The 16,546-nt window shown below is 40.5% G+C and overlaps 1 protein-coding gene across 3 annotated transcripts in view; it reads left to right on the top strand.

Annotated features, from left to right (window-relative positions):
• Positions 1-16,546, top strand: part of THADA (THADA armadillo repeat containing) — a 144,218-nt gene that overhangs the window by 53,377 nt on the left and 74,295 nt on the right. For all 3 annotated transcript variants that reach the window (XM_080998114.1, XM_080998113.1, XM_080998115.1), the window contains exons 27-28: positions 11,727-11,816; positions 14,285-14,416. In XM_080998114.1, coding sequence (XP_080854240.1) covers positions 11,727-11,816; positions 14,285-14,416 — 222 coding nt within the window. The remainder of the gene's footprint in view (positions 1-11,726; positions 11,817-14,284; positions 14,417-16,546) is intronic.

Below are 16,546 nucleotides of genomic sequence, written 5' to 3'. Positions count from 1 at the left end.
GCTGGACAATGGGAGTAGAGACGCTCCTTCAGGTATGTCTCCTGTGCTCTCTTCCAGCTGCCCTATTAGCAGCAATAGAGGGACATTACAGTGGTACCTCGGGTTACATACGCTTCAGGTTATATACGCTTCAGGTTACAGACTCCTCTAACCCAGAAATAGTGCTTCAGGTTAAGAACTTTGCTTCAGGATGAGAACAGAAATGCTCCAATGGCACGGCGGCAGCAGGAGGCCCCATTAGGTAAAGTTTTGCTTCAGGTCAAGAACAGTTTCAGGTTAAGGACGGACCTCCGGAACAAATTAAGTACTTAACCTGAGGTACCACTGTATATAGTTTTCACTCATCTTCTGTCAGCTGTTCAGCAGGAAAAAAACCTCCATCTCTCTCCCCACCACCACCACATTGCTCCTCACTGTGTTTTCCAGTTACATTTTTCCTTCTTTGCTGCCCACATGTCAGTGGCACCTCAGGTCTCCTGTTTGTGCAGGGGGAAGCTTCCTAGGTCTGGGCATGACTGCTGTTTGATCTGCTTGGGAGAGGAATGCAAGGTAGGCATTACGTACACAAAGCAGGCATGCTGCAATTGTTCTAGGAGTCTTCATTCCTCCATCAGTCGTGGGAGAAGGTTCTTTCAAAAGGCTAACAAGTGAATCATTTTGTGGTAGGGCTCTGGTAATCCTCCAAGGCAGTAATCAAAGGCAGTAAATGAGCTGAGATTAGTTTGGGATATCCTGAAAACTTCTTGAACAATAGGTAAATACAGTGTGAGTGTGCAGTCACAAAGCTGATGTATGCTTAAATAACACCTTTGTGCTCCTCCCCCCCCCCCCCCGGTAACGTAACACCTGTCAGTCTCTTTGCATTCACAAATGACTACCTTGAGGTTTTTTGTTTTTTCAAAAAAAGTAAAATAAAATTCCTGCTTATCATCTGATGAACCCCCCCACATCACTGATTTCTTAAGAAGTGCTGGCTTCCCACAGTTGCTCTTCTGATGCCTAAATACACAAAGGTATCATAAATAGCAAACTAACAGGTACTGAGAGACTGAGGCATAAAAGAGATCAAAGCAAACAGACCATGCAGTCATTTCAAAATCTTGGCTGGCTGCTCTTGTAAATAAGAGTGCTTCTAAAGCAGAAAGCATTCAACTACTGTATTTATATAGGCCTTGACTGACAGTTCGGTTATTAACTTCGTAAAAACACAGGCAACGTAAACTAGTAGGAATGTTTGCTCTAGCAGTTTCTATCTGAAAGAAAATGAAAACCAAGGTATAATGGCTTGCTCTCTGTTTCCCTAAAGTATTTATTTTAGAACTATGCAGCATAAAAGAATGTTTTCCCAAGTCGGTGAACTTAAGCAATGTTGCTTGCTTTCTGATATTTAAGTATGTTGTTCCTTGCAAAACAAATGGTACATTTATCAGTCTTTTTGCATTCAGTAAATTCTTAATTAGCCTTTTAGCTCCCTTTCTCTCATTGCCTTGCCTTTAAAAAATAAATAAAAAATATTAAATTGCTCTTGTGAACTTGCATAAAAAGAGAAAATAGAGGTATTAACTCCTGAAATGAAGATATATTTCACAGTTATGTTCAGTGGAATCCTAACTGGATTTTATCAGTGTAAGTATCATTGGATTTAAAATTGCATACTAGTTAACCGCCCCAATTTAAGCAGGATATCCTGGAATTACAGAGGGCATTCCAGCTTCTGATTGGCTCCTGGAATGTCTCACCTTTTGATTGGTTGCTCTGGTGGGAGTCAGCTGACTCACACCACAGCGGCTGAGCAAAAAATGAACGTCCTGATTTAGATGTTGGTGGGTATGAAATTGCTGTGAATCCCCATCCCAGGAAACTTGGAAGTGGTTGTCTTTGTTATCTTTTATTCCTGATTAATGAGGACTAGAATCTCTCAGCACAGTCCTAAACTAACGAAGCGCTCCTTCGGGGCCTTTGAAATGTTTCACAATATCTAATTGAGGAAATCTGTTGGTTTGTCACAACTCTCTTGTATTTCAGTTCAGTTTGTCACTTATTGCTCTTTAGCAAATCTTCCTGTACATTTGTTATGCCCTTTCAACTATATTTTATTGTATGTAAACCACCCTGGTAAATCTTATTTTAAAAGAAGGGTAAAACCTATTGAACTTGAGAATCCTGTGAATTGGCTCATGTGAATAACGTAGTATTCTGATTACTTTGTTTTGGCCTTTCATATGATTTATGAGAATATTATTCACTTTGAGGGCAAGTTCAAACATATTTTTCATCACTTGTTAACTGCAGTATCAAGTAATTACTCAAAGGTATTAATGAACTCCTCACGGATTAGTAAATACAGAATTTTGTGGTCACTTCTAGTCAACTCAGACACACTGTTTTTCAGTGAAGGCAGTGTATACTTTGCTTGAAAGTCATCTTAATCAAGTAATGTATGTGATGAAACAGCGTGGAGTCTCATATTTAGTGACCCATGCATCTAAGTGGCATTGACCCCCTTCCTCCCCCCAAATGTTTTGCCATTAAATTATTGACATGGGGTCACCTCCTCCCCTCCCTCCATTTTTGGATTAAAAACATATTTCAGCTGTGTATTAAAAGCCCCAAGAAGTTCATTCTCTTTAGTGGAGGGTATTCTTTTACAGAAACATCAGTGGCTAATGGCCTGCAGATGCTGTAAGGAATAATGAATTCTCCTTTAAGAAAGCAGAGAGCACTCTTTGCAACAAACACTCCCTGGTTCCTTTTTCAAACATGTCTCTTTAGCACTCTGATTTCAAGCTGGAATATTTGTTTCGACAGAACTCTGCTTTCTTAACTCCTGGTGTTGGTGCATCCTTAACAGGTAATGAAGGTTTTGCCAGGAAAATCCAACTCTGTCTGAAAAAAGATGAAAGCAGTATCAACCTTGTTAGTGCTGGCACAAGATAATGGTCAGAGGAGTAGACTATACTTTAAAAAAAATCTTCAGAGTTCTGCTTAAAATTAAACAACCCATCAAAGTTGATTGAGTATGTTCACATCCATTATAGGGAAGAAAGGTGAGCAAAATAAAGGACAGGCAAACAGCTTGCTGATGAATTTAAAAACTGAAGATTCCTCCCACCACAAGCAGGGTGAGGGACGGATAAGATGAAGAGAAAATTTATAAGTGAGAGCTGGAAGGGTCTGTGATTTTCCATGGGAGATAGGATTAAAAAATACTTTTAGATAGAGTCAAGGTTCTGTAATTATGGACTGTTTTATGCTGTTGTTGTTGCATTTTATTATAGATTATTTATTACAGTATCCATATGACTCGTTTGATCGTTAAACTACATGTTATGGGTTGTCATTTGTGTTTTATGTTGTGACGAAGGGCAATACAGTCAAACCTCGGCTTTCGAACATTTCGGCTACTGAACGTTTCGGAAGCCAAACGCCAAAAACCCCCAAGTGAATGCTTCGGTTTTTGAACGGTTTTTGAATGTTTCTCAATTTTCCCCATCGAATTTGTTGACAGCCCTTTGATCCTCGGTTTTCGAATGTTTCAGAAGTTGAATGGACTTCCAGAACAGATTACGTTCGAAAACCGAGGTTCCACTGTATATAAATCTAATTAATAATATCACAGTACATCCACATTTTCTGTGCACTTAACTTCTGAAATTCCAACTATACACAGTTAAGGTGGGGATGCTCTTGTGAGAAGTCAGATTCTCCCACGAGAACATCCCTATTGAGAAGCAAGGCTGAGAGTTTAAAAGCTCTTTTTGCTCCAGGTAAGGATTAGCTGTGGCCTAATCGAAATACTGAGATACTATGTAGCTTTAAGGTACAGTAAACCCACAATTTATGTAGGGGGTTGCGCCTTAAGCCAAAATCACATGTCTTCCAAATCCATTGGGGTTGAATTGCGGGTGGGATTGCCAAAGTCATTTTTCCCAGAGCCCTGCCCTCTTTGCACCCCCTTTATATTAATTTTTTTGCCATGCATTTAAAGCTGAGTGCACACAATTAAATATGCATAGGTTGCAGGCTTACTGTACTTTTCAGATAACCGGGAACTGATTAAACAATAAATTGCCGGTTTATGTGAAACTCACAGCTTTACCGATCTTTCCTAACTTCATCTCTTTCATACTGGTTAGTTCCAACCCATTATCAAACTGACCTGATGAGTATTATTTAACACAGTTAGCCTCCCTCATCTTCCCCTTCATGGTATAGCACCTAGTAGACTGGAGGCAATTCAAATTAATCCTGCTGGCTCCCCCTACACTCCATTTTAAGACTGTGACTAAATGCAGACTCCGTAGATTCAGCGTCAAGCCAGCTTCCCCTCTCCTCTGTTTTGTTTAACATCTGGTTTCATAAAGAGATCTAATAAAGATATTGCCTGGCTAGGTTTTGGGTTTTCTTTTGAGTCAATGTAGTTTCCTTTACTTTTTTGTTCAAGATACTCATAAACAACAACTCCTCCTCACCTGTTGCTAAGGGCCATCAACCTTGCCTCCTGGAGTAAATGGTTTGTAGGCTGATATTATATTCTGCCTATGGTGGGTAGTACGAGACTTCTACCCTTAGATCAGATTGCGTTTTCCTTGTCATTGCAGGCCTTCGGAAGATGAATTGAATGAGCTGTATGCCTTTCTTTCTTATTATCCTATGTATGACTGTAACACAGAATGCGTTGATAAAGTACACACACACACACACACACACACACACACACACAGAGTGGTACCTTGGTTCTCAAATGCCTTGGTACTCAAACAACTTGGAACCCAAACACTGCAAACCTGGAAGTAAGTGTTCCGGTTTGCAAACGTTTTTCGGAAGCCGAACATGCACCATTTTGAGTGCCACGCTTCCGTTTTGAATGTTACATTTCCGTTTTGAGTGCCTCACTTCTGTCTTGAGTGTTACACTGAGGTCTGTCTGTTTTCGCTATTTATTTTGCGTTTTTGTTTTTGTGGCTCTTTTCGTTTTGTTTTTGTGACTGTGTGGAAACCAGTTCAGCTACTGATTGATTGTGTGACTGCAGTACATTGTTTATTGCTTTCATTTTATGGATCAATGGTCTCGTTAGATAGTAAAATACATGTTAAATTCGCTGTTTTAGGGGTTGTTTTTAAAAGTCTGGAACGGATTAGTCCATTTTGCATTACTTTCTCTGGGAAAGCGCACCTTGGTTTTGGAACGGACTTCTGGAACGGATGAAGTTTGAGAACCAAGGTACCACTGTATATTTTTTAAAAAGAGCTGTATGATCTAAGCTGACAGTTGTGGGCAGGCAAAAAGACAAAGTGGTTGTGGACATCTTTAATTCAGTCCTGGTATTGGATTAGTATTGTATCCTATTATTTTATTAGCTAATTTATGTCTCTGTGAGATTGCCATTTGGCATCTCTGTGGATATTTGGCAGGAAAATGCACCTTTAGGGTTCTGCAAGGACAGCCGCCTCTTAAAAGACAACAACAACCCGCCCCTTTCAAATTGGCTGCCCTTTTTTCCCGACTAAGGCTTTTGTCACTGAGAAATGGAACAGCTGATTCACGAATTATGCATACAGCGTTACACCTAATATGCCCCAGGGATCAAGGTCATGAAAGTATCCTTTCTTCTGAAAAATATAAAATACGATAAACAGCTTAATCGGATGACCTGTGATGCATGGCCTTGGTGAACTGATATGTGCATACAAAACAGCGTGACAATTGATGATTTCTTATGGGAAGCTATGGTCATGTAACAGAGAACAATTTAGCAAAGACAGCTAGAGGTGCGTTTAGCCCTCTTAACTGTATTTCAGTTCAACAATTACTTTGATAAAATACATATTTTGTTATGTGCAAATGGCTTTAGACACCTATTAGGTCCATAAATTACCATATAGCATATATTCAACACAAAAAACAGCAAAAATTTGTTGTTGACAAAGGACAGCTGGACCTATAAAGGGCCCCATTACCTTCAGTAGCTGAGGGCCTCATCAAACCTAAATCTGGCCCTGGTCTCGCTCCACTCTTTACATTTCTGTCACAGGCTGTGATCTTCTTGTTAGGCTTGTTGGTGCAAGGAACTGTTGCACCCTCTCCCACACCCGAGTCTAAAAAGTCTTGAGCTGCACCCAGAGAGTCCTGGTTAGTCTAGGTGCTCCTTCTCTGAGGAAAGTGAGTTGAGGACAGGAAGAGCATAACATGGCGCTTCCCTCTTCTTCTGAACCCTCTCCCCAGCCTCTTCTTTACTTTGTCACACTCAGGGGTGGCCAAAGTGAAATGATTCTGCATGCGTATATACCGTATTTTTTGCTCTATAAGACTCACTTTTTCCATCCTAAAAAGTAAGGGGAAATGTGTGTGCGTCTTATGGAGTGAATGCAGGCTGCGCAGCTATCCCAGAAGCTAGAACAGCAAGAGGGATCGCTGCTTTCGCTGTGCAGTGATCCCTCTTGTTGTTCTGGCTTCTGAGATTCAGAATATTTTTTTTCTTGTTTTCCTCCTCCAAAAACTAGGTGCGTCTTATGGTCTGGTGCGTCTTATAGAGCAAAAAATATGGTACATTCCTAGCTGCTAGTGGTTCAGCGCATGTTCATAAACATAATTTGTTCTTGAAAATTTCCTCCTGAGGGGAGTTTTCTCAGAGCAACATATTGGTTAAAAGCATTGGTTATGGTATGGGGTTTACTGTTTTCTTCTTCCCACTAGGAAAACGACTTCATTCAGTTTTCCACTGTTTACCAGTCACTTAAAATTTTCTCTTATTTCATGACTGCTGAATTTCCTTAGGAGGCTTCAGTGGGGAACATTGCCAGAAACCTTTTGAAAGCTTGATAACAGTGACTTTCTCCTGTCAAAATGGATATTGACACCCTTAGCCCATTTGATGCATTTTCTGCCTGTTTAATTTTTTTTGGGGGGGGGGAATATAATATAAATGTGGCATATTTGGATGGGAACTGTGTATTACTTCTATGCATTTTCTTGTCTTTGCCAAATTAAAATCTTAGTAACTGAGGTGTCCAGTGTGGGTGATTTTGCTAATGCTAAGTTCTGAAGTATTAAACTGTTCAACTTTAACTGGCATCATGCCTGTGCAGGAATTTTTTTTGAAAAGAATAGTTGTACAAGAAAGGAAAATATGAAGGAGAACTAACAAAACTTGAGATGGAAATGTTAAAAGTAATCTTTAGGCACTTCTTGTAAACAAGTTTTGGAGTGATGTTTATCTTGTGACCTATCAAAGTCAGTTAACATTAAAGGTTTTCTAGGCTTTAATTCAATGTAGTTCTCGTGCCAAAATCCGCATCTGAATATTATCAGTAACTGTTTGTTCCATCAATTTGTCATCTTCATGTAGTCTCTCTATCTGACAATCTCGGTATATGAAAATTAAATGAGTTATTTGCAAACATTCTGGATTGTTTCAGTCCAGATTGCTTGTTTAGTACGTGGAAAGTATTCTTTAAGTAGCAGTATATTTTCCTGTTTCCTGTTTGAAAAGCTAAGCGTTCAGAGGACTGGAAATCGGTGGATACTGTAGAGCAGGATTAGCCAACCTGGTGCTGCCCAGATGTTTTGAACTATAGCTGTCTTCAGCCCCACCAGCATGGCCAATGGTCAGGGATAAGACGGAAGCTTTAGTTCAAAACATTGGGAGGGCACCCTGCTGGCTAACTGCCCTAGGGGATAGAGTGTTAGACTGGGGAGCCCTGGCTTCACATTTGCTTCGCTTTGAAGCTCATAACTAGCCTTGGGAGAGTCACTCTGCCTCTTGCAAGGTTGTTGTGAGCGTAGAATGAAATAACCCCTCGTCTGCCATCTTGAATTTTTTTTTGGGGGGGGGAAGTCTAGGATATAAATACAGTGGACCCTCCGGATACGTATTAAATTTGTTCTGGGGGTCCATACTTAACCTGAAAAGTCCATAACTGGAGGTGCCGCTCCTGTGCACACGCACGGCGCAATAGAGCACTTCTGCGCATGCGTGTGGCATAGCTGTCAACCTTTCCTTTTTTTGCGGGAAATTTCCTTATTCCAGCGCCATTTCCCGTTGCTTCCCGCTGCTATCCCGGATTGTTAGATAGCCCGTAGACTGTCCCCGGGACAGGTGAGGCTGCTGATCCCTTATTTTCAAATCTGAAAGTTGACAGATATGGCGTGTGGCGCACATGGCGTTTCTGAGCATGCGCGTGTGGCAAAACCTGGAAGTATACACTTCCGGGTTTGCCGCGTTTGCAACCTGAAAGTTACGTATCCAGAGTGTATTGCATATAAAACAACAGATTTGTGCTTGCACTGGGAGTGCGAAAGATATACAGTGCTGAAGACTGTTGTGTTTGTCACAACTTCATTTGTATGCATAGAGATTCTATGTTCATTTTAAGTGTGGTAGAGTAGATCTCTTTCTAAGTGGTGTGCAATTACCGCAGAATTAATGTATCTTTTCACACAGAGTATTGCTTTAGATTTTTAGGGGAGCAGTACCAGTAATAGTATAGTCACATTTCTCTTTCAGTTCTTTTTACTTATTGGGTGAACATCTGTCTAGTACTAGAAGTAGCCACCTGTTAGTCAGAAGCCCTCCTGTCTAATCTTGAATGCTTGGCAACTGGCTGCGGTCACTTAGTAGTGAGGTTGAAAGAATTGTGCATTTTGCTGGGACATGCCTTCTCCAGTCAGTCTGCAAGCATAGAGGAAAACAGTCATGGCTGATACAGGATACCAAATTACAAATCCCAATGTCATTATGACTAAACTTCAAGCCTATTCTTGATCCTAGTTGTAAACTTGATCGGCCTAGCTGGAGAATGTTATGTCCCTTATTGGTGGGCGCTGCCAAGTTGTAAGATTGGTAAATTGGAGTTGGTGGTCCTTCAGTTACCTCCCAGAATAATTTCCTAATTAGATTAGGAAATTACGCTAACAGAAAAACTCCTCTTTCAGTGACAGGTACCAGTTCAAAAGCATTATTCTGTTGTTCTCCCAGAGAAATGTTATTCAGTGCCTGAAACCTGGAGGCCTCTCTGAATTTAAACCACCTCTTGTTACTATAGCACTATAGAAAATGACTTATGGAACCAACCCCTGTTTAAAATCAGCCATGAAATTATGGGATGTGAAATAATAATTCGGATAATAATAATAATAATAATTTATTTATTTATACGCCGCCCATTTGGCTGGGTTTCCCCAGCCACTCTGGGCGGCTCCCAACAGAATATTAAAAACACAATACAGCACTATATAAATTTATAATATTTTGCACACCTGCCTTAACCAAAACTTCCATGGCTATCATATATCTGAAAGATGAGGACTTGATTAGAAGAATGTTTGAAATGCACTATATTTAAGATTAATATTTTATCTCCGATCATCTTGTACTTTGCAGGCAGAAGTTGAGAGTGCTGTGTGCAATATCCAATTTAAAATACTCAGCAACTTATTGAAGACATGATCAAACTTGGCATGTTTGTCAGAGGTCGGCATGACCTAACCTGCCATGTTTGTCACAGGTGTGAGGCTGGGATTGTGCAACACTGTCGAGTCAGTGTTTGCCCTTTCTTGCTCAAATGCTGCAGGTTTGAAGCCTTGATCTTTAATAATAGTTCCCTTGCGCTAGAGCAGCCTTTGCCATGTGTTGGCTGATGGGAGTTGTGGTCCAAAACATGAGGAGTGCACTAGGTTGGAAAAGGCTTTGCTGGAAATTCAGACACGCCCTCAGGTTTCCAGTTAGAAACACAATTTAGGCCGAAAGCAGTCGGCCATCTTGTTAATAACACAAGCTTGCAACAAGGGGTTCTTCTTCACATGCTCCTTCTGTAAGACCGATGGTCTCTCCTACAATGATTAACTCTTCCAAGTACTGTTCCGTGCAATTTAGTATTCATCACTTTACATTATAATATCTCAAATATCAAAGGCAGCCGTAGGAAGGGTGTCAGGGAGTTGCAACCAACATTCACTGTAAAACACTACAAAGACCATTTTTGCCAAGACAAAGAGCTAGGAAGACAACTGTTGCTCAGGCAAAGCCTCAGCCCAAGCAAAGCGCTTCCTAGTCCCTGGAAGAGCCTGTTATTCATGGGTAGGCAAACTATGGGCAAGGTCAGTTCAGGGCCTTCACTACCCCAGGAAGATGTTCCAATCTGTCATTTTGGTGGTGTGCCATCAAGGGCTGCTTTAAAGAGAACCATAACTTCTTGGTTCTGGCCTTGTCATTCCTTGGGTCGATTTTACTGTCCTCCTTATATGTGGGAATAATCAGACGAGATTTCCTGCAATTTTTGTTTGCTAGTAGATACTGTCCGCTGCTTCCATTTTCTACTTCTAGAACAGTCTGCATTTGATCTGTTTTATAGAATCATAGAGTTGGAAGGGACCCAAGAGTCATCTAGTCTATGGGTAGGCAAACTAAGGCCCGGGCGCCAGATCTGGCCCAATTGCCTTCTAAATCCAGCCCACGGAATCAGGACAGTCCAGGAATCAGCATGTTTTTACATGAGTAGAATGTGTCCTTTTATTTAAAATGCATCTCTGTGTTATTTGTGGGGCATAGGAATTCATTAATTCCCCCCCCCCCATATAGTCCAGCCCCCCACAAGGCCTGAGGGACAGTGGACTGGCCCTCTGATGAAAAAGTTTGCTGACCCCTGATCTAGTCCAACCCCCTGCAATGGAGGAATTTCAGCTAAAGCATCCATGACAGATGGCCATCCAACCTCTGCTTAAAAACCTCCAAGGAAGGAGGGTCTACCACCTCTCATGGGAGTCTGTAATGTAGGGCTTTGGTTTTCTTAAATGTTATATCGTGGAGATCTTCAGTTATGAATAACAAAATTGGCTTTAACCAGTTCTCCTCGGACATTAAAATAGGTGAAAAATATAGTAAACGGAACTCTGAGCTAGGCCCCTGCCAGTATGCTTGTAGTATTGAACAGGTTAAGGTTCCTACCTTTTTGTGCCCTTGTGGAAGCTTTCTGTGCTTGCTTCATTAATAAATATTTGTTTTGATCCGTTTTGCAATATTTGGCCAGTGCTTTGTGGTTAAGGCATGTTGTCTTAGCTGAGCACTGGAAGAATCTTGGCTGGTATTTGCCATGTGGTGATTTACTCATACGTTAAAACCTTACTTATTTTCATTAATAAATATTAAAGGAACTGTAGGTATAAGACTGTTTTTAGATTAGTTCCTTGACCTGAAATATGGAAGCTTTTTTATTATTTATTTTATTTAAATATTTATAAACAGCACACTCATATAAAATATAATAAGGTGTCATACAATAAAAACATCAATGTGCTTAGGATAGGCATTCAGTGTTTATTTGAAAAACCATTTTAAATGGAAAACGTGTTTTTTTCTGATGGTTTTGCTATCGCATTTCCCTCCTTAACTCTTGGATTTACCTTATCAAAATAATGGCTACTATGACATTAGAAATAAATAAATCAGTGGGATATGAGATCTGTTTGTATTTTTGAAGAAAGGACATGCTTGTGAAGTTTTAAGTATAACATGTTGTTTAAAAGCTGCTTTTAGGAAGTCTGGTTTTGTGACCTACCTATTTTGCATTGGCTGATTAAAAAAAAAAGATGCTTGCCCATCTTATGGTACATAAATGGCACAGAAAATGAAATTATTTTGGTTGTACATAATTACACATAAGTCTTGTGTAAATAGTTTTGAAACTTCCATGCAACTGTGTGTTGGAAAATCTTTTCTTCTTCTACAGAATGACAGGGAGGGAGTTCTTCACTCGGTTTCCAAACCTTTATCCGTTCATGCTCAGCCAGTTGGAAGCTGTAGCTAGCACAGTGGACAGGTAAGAAGAATCCATTGTTATCATTGTCAATTGTCCATTGAATCCATTGTCAAATGTCAGTGTTGGAGCAGAAAACAGATTTGGAGAAGTGCTGTCTATGTGTTTTGAAGTAGGCTGTTGTTGCTATTAGTTTATTTATAGCTCAGCCTTCATCAGGGACCCCAGGGCAGGTCACAACATCATAATTAATACAATACACAGCTGAAATAGTCAAAGTTAAAAACATTCTGTTCTAGCTGTCCATATACTGCTGGAAAATAATAATAAAAATTGCACTCTCAATTCAAAGTCTCTTCGGAATTACCCATCAGCATTTAAAAATATTTTTTTTTGCAGTTTTTGTTTTTGTTTTACTGCAGCCAAAACCAAACTGGTTACACATTAATCTGAGTGATATTTATGTACATACAAGCCACTCCATTTCATACAAATTATTTTGCAGTCCAGCTTTGTATTCATTAATTTCTTCTCCAGGTAATTTGAGAAATAATTTTTTATGCTTATGGTTTGGGTTTATACGCAGCAAAAAAGGAAAAGGTGTGTTGTGGGGAAAGTAAAGCATTATGGTCTGCATTGGTTGGCTAAAAAAAAATGGAGCATTAAGCATTAGCTGTTTCTGATAACTTAAGTGAACAAAATTAAATGGTTAAAGAGTTGTAGTGAACTAATAACACTTGCATGAAAGAGAAATGTCTGCAATGTTTTTAATCATTTAAAAGAGTTGCCTCTACCTAGTGGAGCAACTGAAACCACCCATCAGCCATGCTGAAGGGAGTTTGGGTGATGTGGAAAGGCCACTTCCCCAAGCCCTTCCAAGATCCATTGGCCTCTGCCATCAGGGGATCTCCACTGACAACAGGGAGGACATGCCAGTCAGGAATGGCCCAATATGCCCGTCCAAATGGCAGGCAGGTGGAAGTTACTGCAGTTGATACCGCTGCGGTGTTTAAGGGATGGGTCTGGACAGGGCTGGATTTAGGTTTGATGAGGCCCTCAGCTACTGAAGGTAATGGGGCCCTTTATATGCCCAGCTGTCCTTTGTTAACAACAAATCATAATTTTTTGGGGGGTGTTGAATATATGCTATATCAGGGGTCAGCAAACTTTTTCAGCAGGGGGCCGGTCCACTGTCCCTCAGACCTTGTGGGGGGGCAGACTATATTGGGGGGGGGGGGAATGAACGAATTTCTGTGCCCCACAAATAACCCAGAGATGCATTTTAAATAAAAGCACACATTCTACTCATGTATAAACACCAGGCAGGCCCCACAAATAACCCAGAGATGCATTTTAAATAGAAGGACACATTCTGCTCATGTAAAAACATGCTGATTCCTGAACCGCTGATTCCAGGACTGTCCACTGGCTGGATTTAGAAGGCAACTGGGCCGGATCCGGCCCCCGGGCCTTAGTTTGCCTACCCATGTGCTATATGGTAATATACGACGCAAAACGCTGCTGTATGTAGGTTTTATTTTATTTGTTTTTAATCTTATATTTTGGAAATGTACACTCAGTGGTTTTCCTCCCTTTAAATTTATTTGGGGGCCCCAAGAGATTGGGGCCCTAAGCTATAGCTTGTTCAGCTTATACGTAAATCCGGCACTGGGTCTGGACCAGCCCCTACCATATCTCCTGGCTGGCTCAAGTAGCAGGCCTGTGGATGTGGCAGTAGCTCTGCCATTTCATTAAGCTCTGCCATTGTCTGCTATGATTTGAAACTGGCTCCTAAGTCATACTCCCAGTTAGACCCATTAAAATCAATGGGCATTACTAACTTATGCTTGTTAGTCTCAAGTGTTTCTGTTTGGAAGATGACTTAGCTGGCTATAACCCAGAGTGCTTCAACATCCTATAGCAGGGGTCAGCAACCTAAGGCCCATGGGGGTCGTTTAACCGGCCCATGGACCCCCGCTGCCCACTTGGGGACCCCCACCACCCGCTCGGTTGGCTCCAGTGCGCTGCGCTAAACCGGTGCGGAGCAGAGCGGGGCTCGCCTTCTGCAACGCTGGCCAGCTTCCCATTGGCTACAGGAAGCTCTTGCACTCCGGCCCACTGTGGCGTCTGTCGGACCGTGAACCGGCCCAAGCCACAAAAACCCCTAATCTATAGCAACGTCTAGCATATAGAGTATGCTAGTGAGAGCCAGTGTGGTGTAGTGGTTAAGAGGGGTAGTCTCGTAATCTGGGGTACCGGGTTCGCATCTCCGCTCCTCCACATGCAGCTGCTGGGTGACCTTGGGCCAGTCACACTTCCTTGAAGTCTCTCAGCCCCACTCACCTCACAGAGTGTTTGTTGTGGGGGAGGAAGGGAAAGGAGAATGTGAGCCGCTTTGAGACTCCTGAAGGGGAGTGAAAGGCGGGATATCAAATCCAAACTCTTCTTCATATTGTCAAATAGTTGTAGACTTAGGCAAATATTTTCATGGATGTGTTTAATGATCTTAACATTTATTTTTTTTAATGTAGTGGGACGGGTGAGTTTAAGCTGCACCCGAGCTTATTCCTTTTGCTTTTGATTTTGGGGAAGCTGTATCCATCACCGATGGATGGCACATATTCTGCCCTTAATATGGCACCCTTCGCTCCGTTTATTTTGAGGTAAGTTGTACATTTCACTTCACAAATAACTTCAAGGTACCTGGTTGCTTTAGTTGTAGAGATATTGTTAATTCAAAAAAGTGTCTTCCTTAGTTCACCTCCCACATTTGTTATTCCATATGTAATTTAGTACAGTGCTTTTTTTAACATATAATTTTTATTAATTAAATTTTTAACACAATATTTTCAACATTACAATAGCAATAAAAATACTCTTTGCTGTGCCTCCATCCCTTCAACTGGTTTTTGTTTTCAAGTCTTTATATCGCACTTTAAAACCTCCACTTCTGACATTTATGTCCTTATAGTCAACTCTGTCTCTTTGGTCTAGAAAGTTATAAAATGTCTTAAATTTCGTTGCAGTTTTTATTTCAATCCCGCTAGTGTCTTCACATTTTTACGTGATCTAGTACATAGTGTTGTATTTGTATGAGAAAAGTAGAGATAACTTGTGTAGAACACCTTACATATTAAATATTGGAGGAAGGAGATATGTGGATTTTCCTTTTTCCCTGTGTCTTTCTGAGGCTGCAGCCATTTTCTTGTGTGGAAAGGGAAGTGGTTGGGGTCCAGTCTGGGAACACCTGAAGCTGCAGCACTGCTAAAGAAAAGCAGGTGTGAACCCAATGGATCTTGTGGATGTAAGTCTGCTGCCACTCATATGTATGAGCAGAACATAAATGTAATATTTTTTTTAAGAGAGAGAAAGAGAGAATGGTTTGGTGTGCACAATAGCAAATACACCTGTGGCCCATTTACATCTGGTGAAAGCTGTGTATTTCTGCATTGAACCAAAACGTTTGGTTTAATTGCCTTAAAAACAAAATTAAAACAATTATGTTCTGTTGTGTGGATTCTGTACAAGCTTCTTGATCACGTGCAAAGGCAAGGGAGCCCTTCCCTTGTATGCTGGCCAGCAATTACTTGCTTCTGGTTATAGTTAAATTGTAAAGCTATGGTAGACCTGTACAAACAGAACCAAGTATTTATTGATCCATGGGTGTTGAGACTGAGATATATATATATATATATATATATATATATATATATATATATATTCAAGCACTGAGAATATGTTCAGCCTTGCACCTCAAACAATACAGCATTGGCTTGTAAAAAAGTCTAATTAAGCTGAATTGAAAGTATTCAAAGCCTAAGTGGAATTTTCCATTTAGTGGGAGTTGAGTTACACTTGGCTTGGCTGTGTTGAAGTAATTTACACAACGTGAGTCAGATTAAACGTTTACAAGAACAAATCTCGATCTTCTGTGCGGTCAGAATACTCCAAAGTTAAATTAGAAGACTTTTTATCAGTCATTCACTGTGTTATTAAAAGCACATTTTATCCTGGTAGTTTAATTGTAAATTACATTGTAGATTACTCCTTATAACCTTTAAAAATCTTTGAATGGAGGGTTAGGGTGTCCTTTGCTAGTAATTTTTAGCGAAATAGGCATGTTTTTGATTAAAAGAAGTAACTGAGAGAAATATATTAACTGTGAAAGTAAGAATATGAGCAATCCATTGGAGGGATTCCATTTTGTTGCTGTTTCCTGATCATCAGAAATGGCTTTCTGTGGAAATTCTGCCTGCCAATTTTGGCAAGTTCTGATTGATTGTGAATTCATACAGAGTAATCTGTTCTTTGCTTTAAGCAAAGCCGTAGGATATTCTCACATCATGAAAAGATATTTCCATCTCGGTCACAGGGTAGATGATGGGACTCAGCTTTACTTAGGGCTGCCAGCTTTAATCAGTAGTTTTTAAAATAAACAAAAGTTGCGGCTGATTAAAATGGGACCCAACTGATTAATCAGTGGAACTGAGAGCTCAGGATCCACTCGCTATATTTTTTAGTCTGTTTTTGTTCCCTTGTAATTACTGTAATGGGGAATGAAATAGAAAATATTGAGGATAGCCTTTGTTATCTCAAAAAAGCATTATTCTGAAAAACATATTATCTATGGAGGCTTTGGTTTAAGGGCATGTACTCCCCTTTCCTCATCTTCTGTGTGCATTGAGAGGAGCCTGCCACCTTCCACCATGGCTTTAGATCCTGTTTCGTTTGAATAAACCACAGTTAATTCAAGCCATAGTTTAGTGATAGGAACAAGCTGTTTAAGTACTCTC

This window comes from Podarcis pityusensis (genome assembly GCF_964106645.2).
Source record: "Podarcis pityusensis genome assembly, chromosome: 3".
In the NCBI taxonomy this organism is placed as follows: Eukaryota; Metazoa; Chordata; class Lepidosauria; order Squamata; family Lacertidae; genus Podarcis; species Podarcis pityusensis.
The sequence above is the reverse complement of the archived record's forward strand: the minus strand, read 5'-3'. Positions and strand labels throughout refer to the sequence as shown.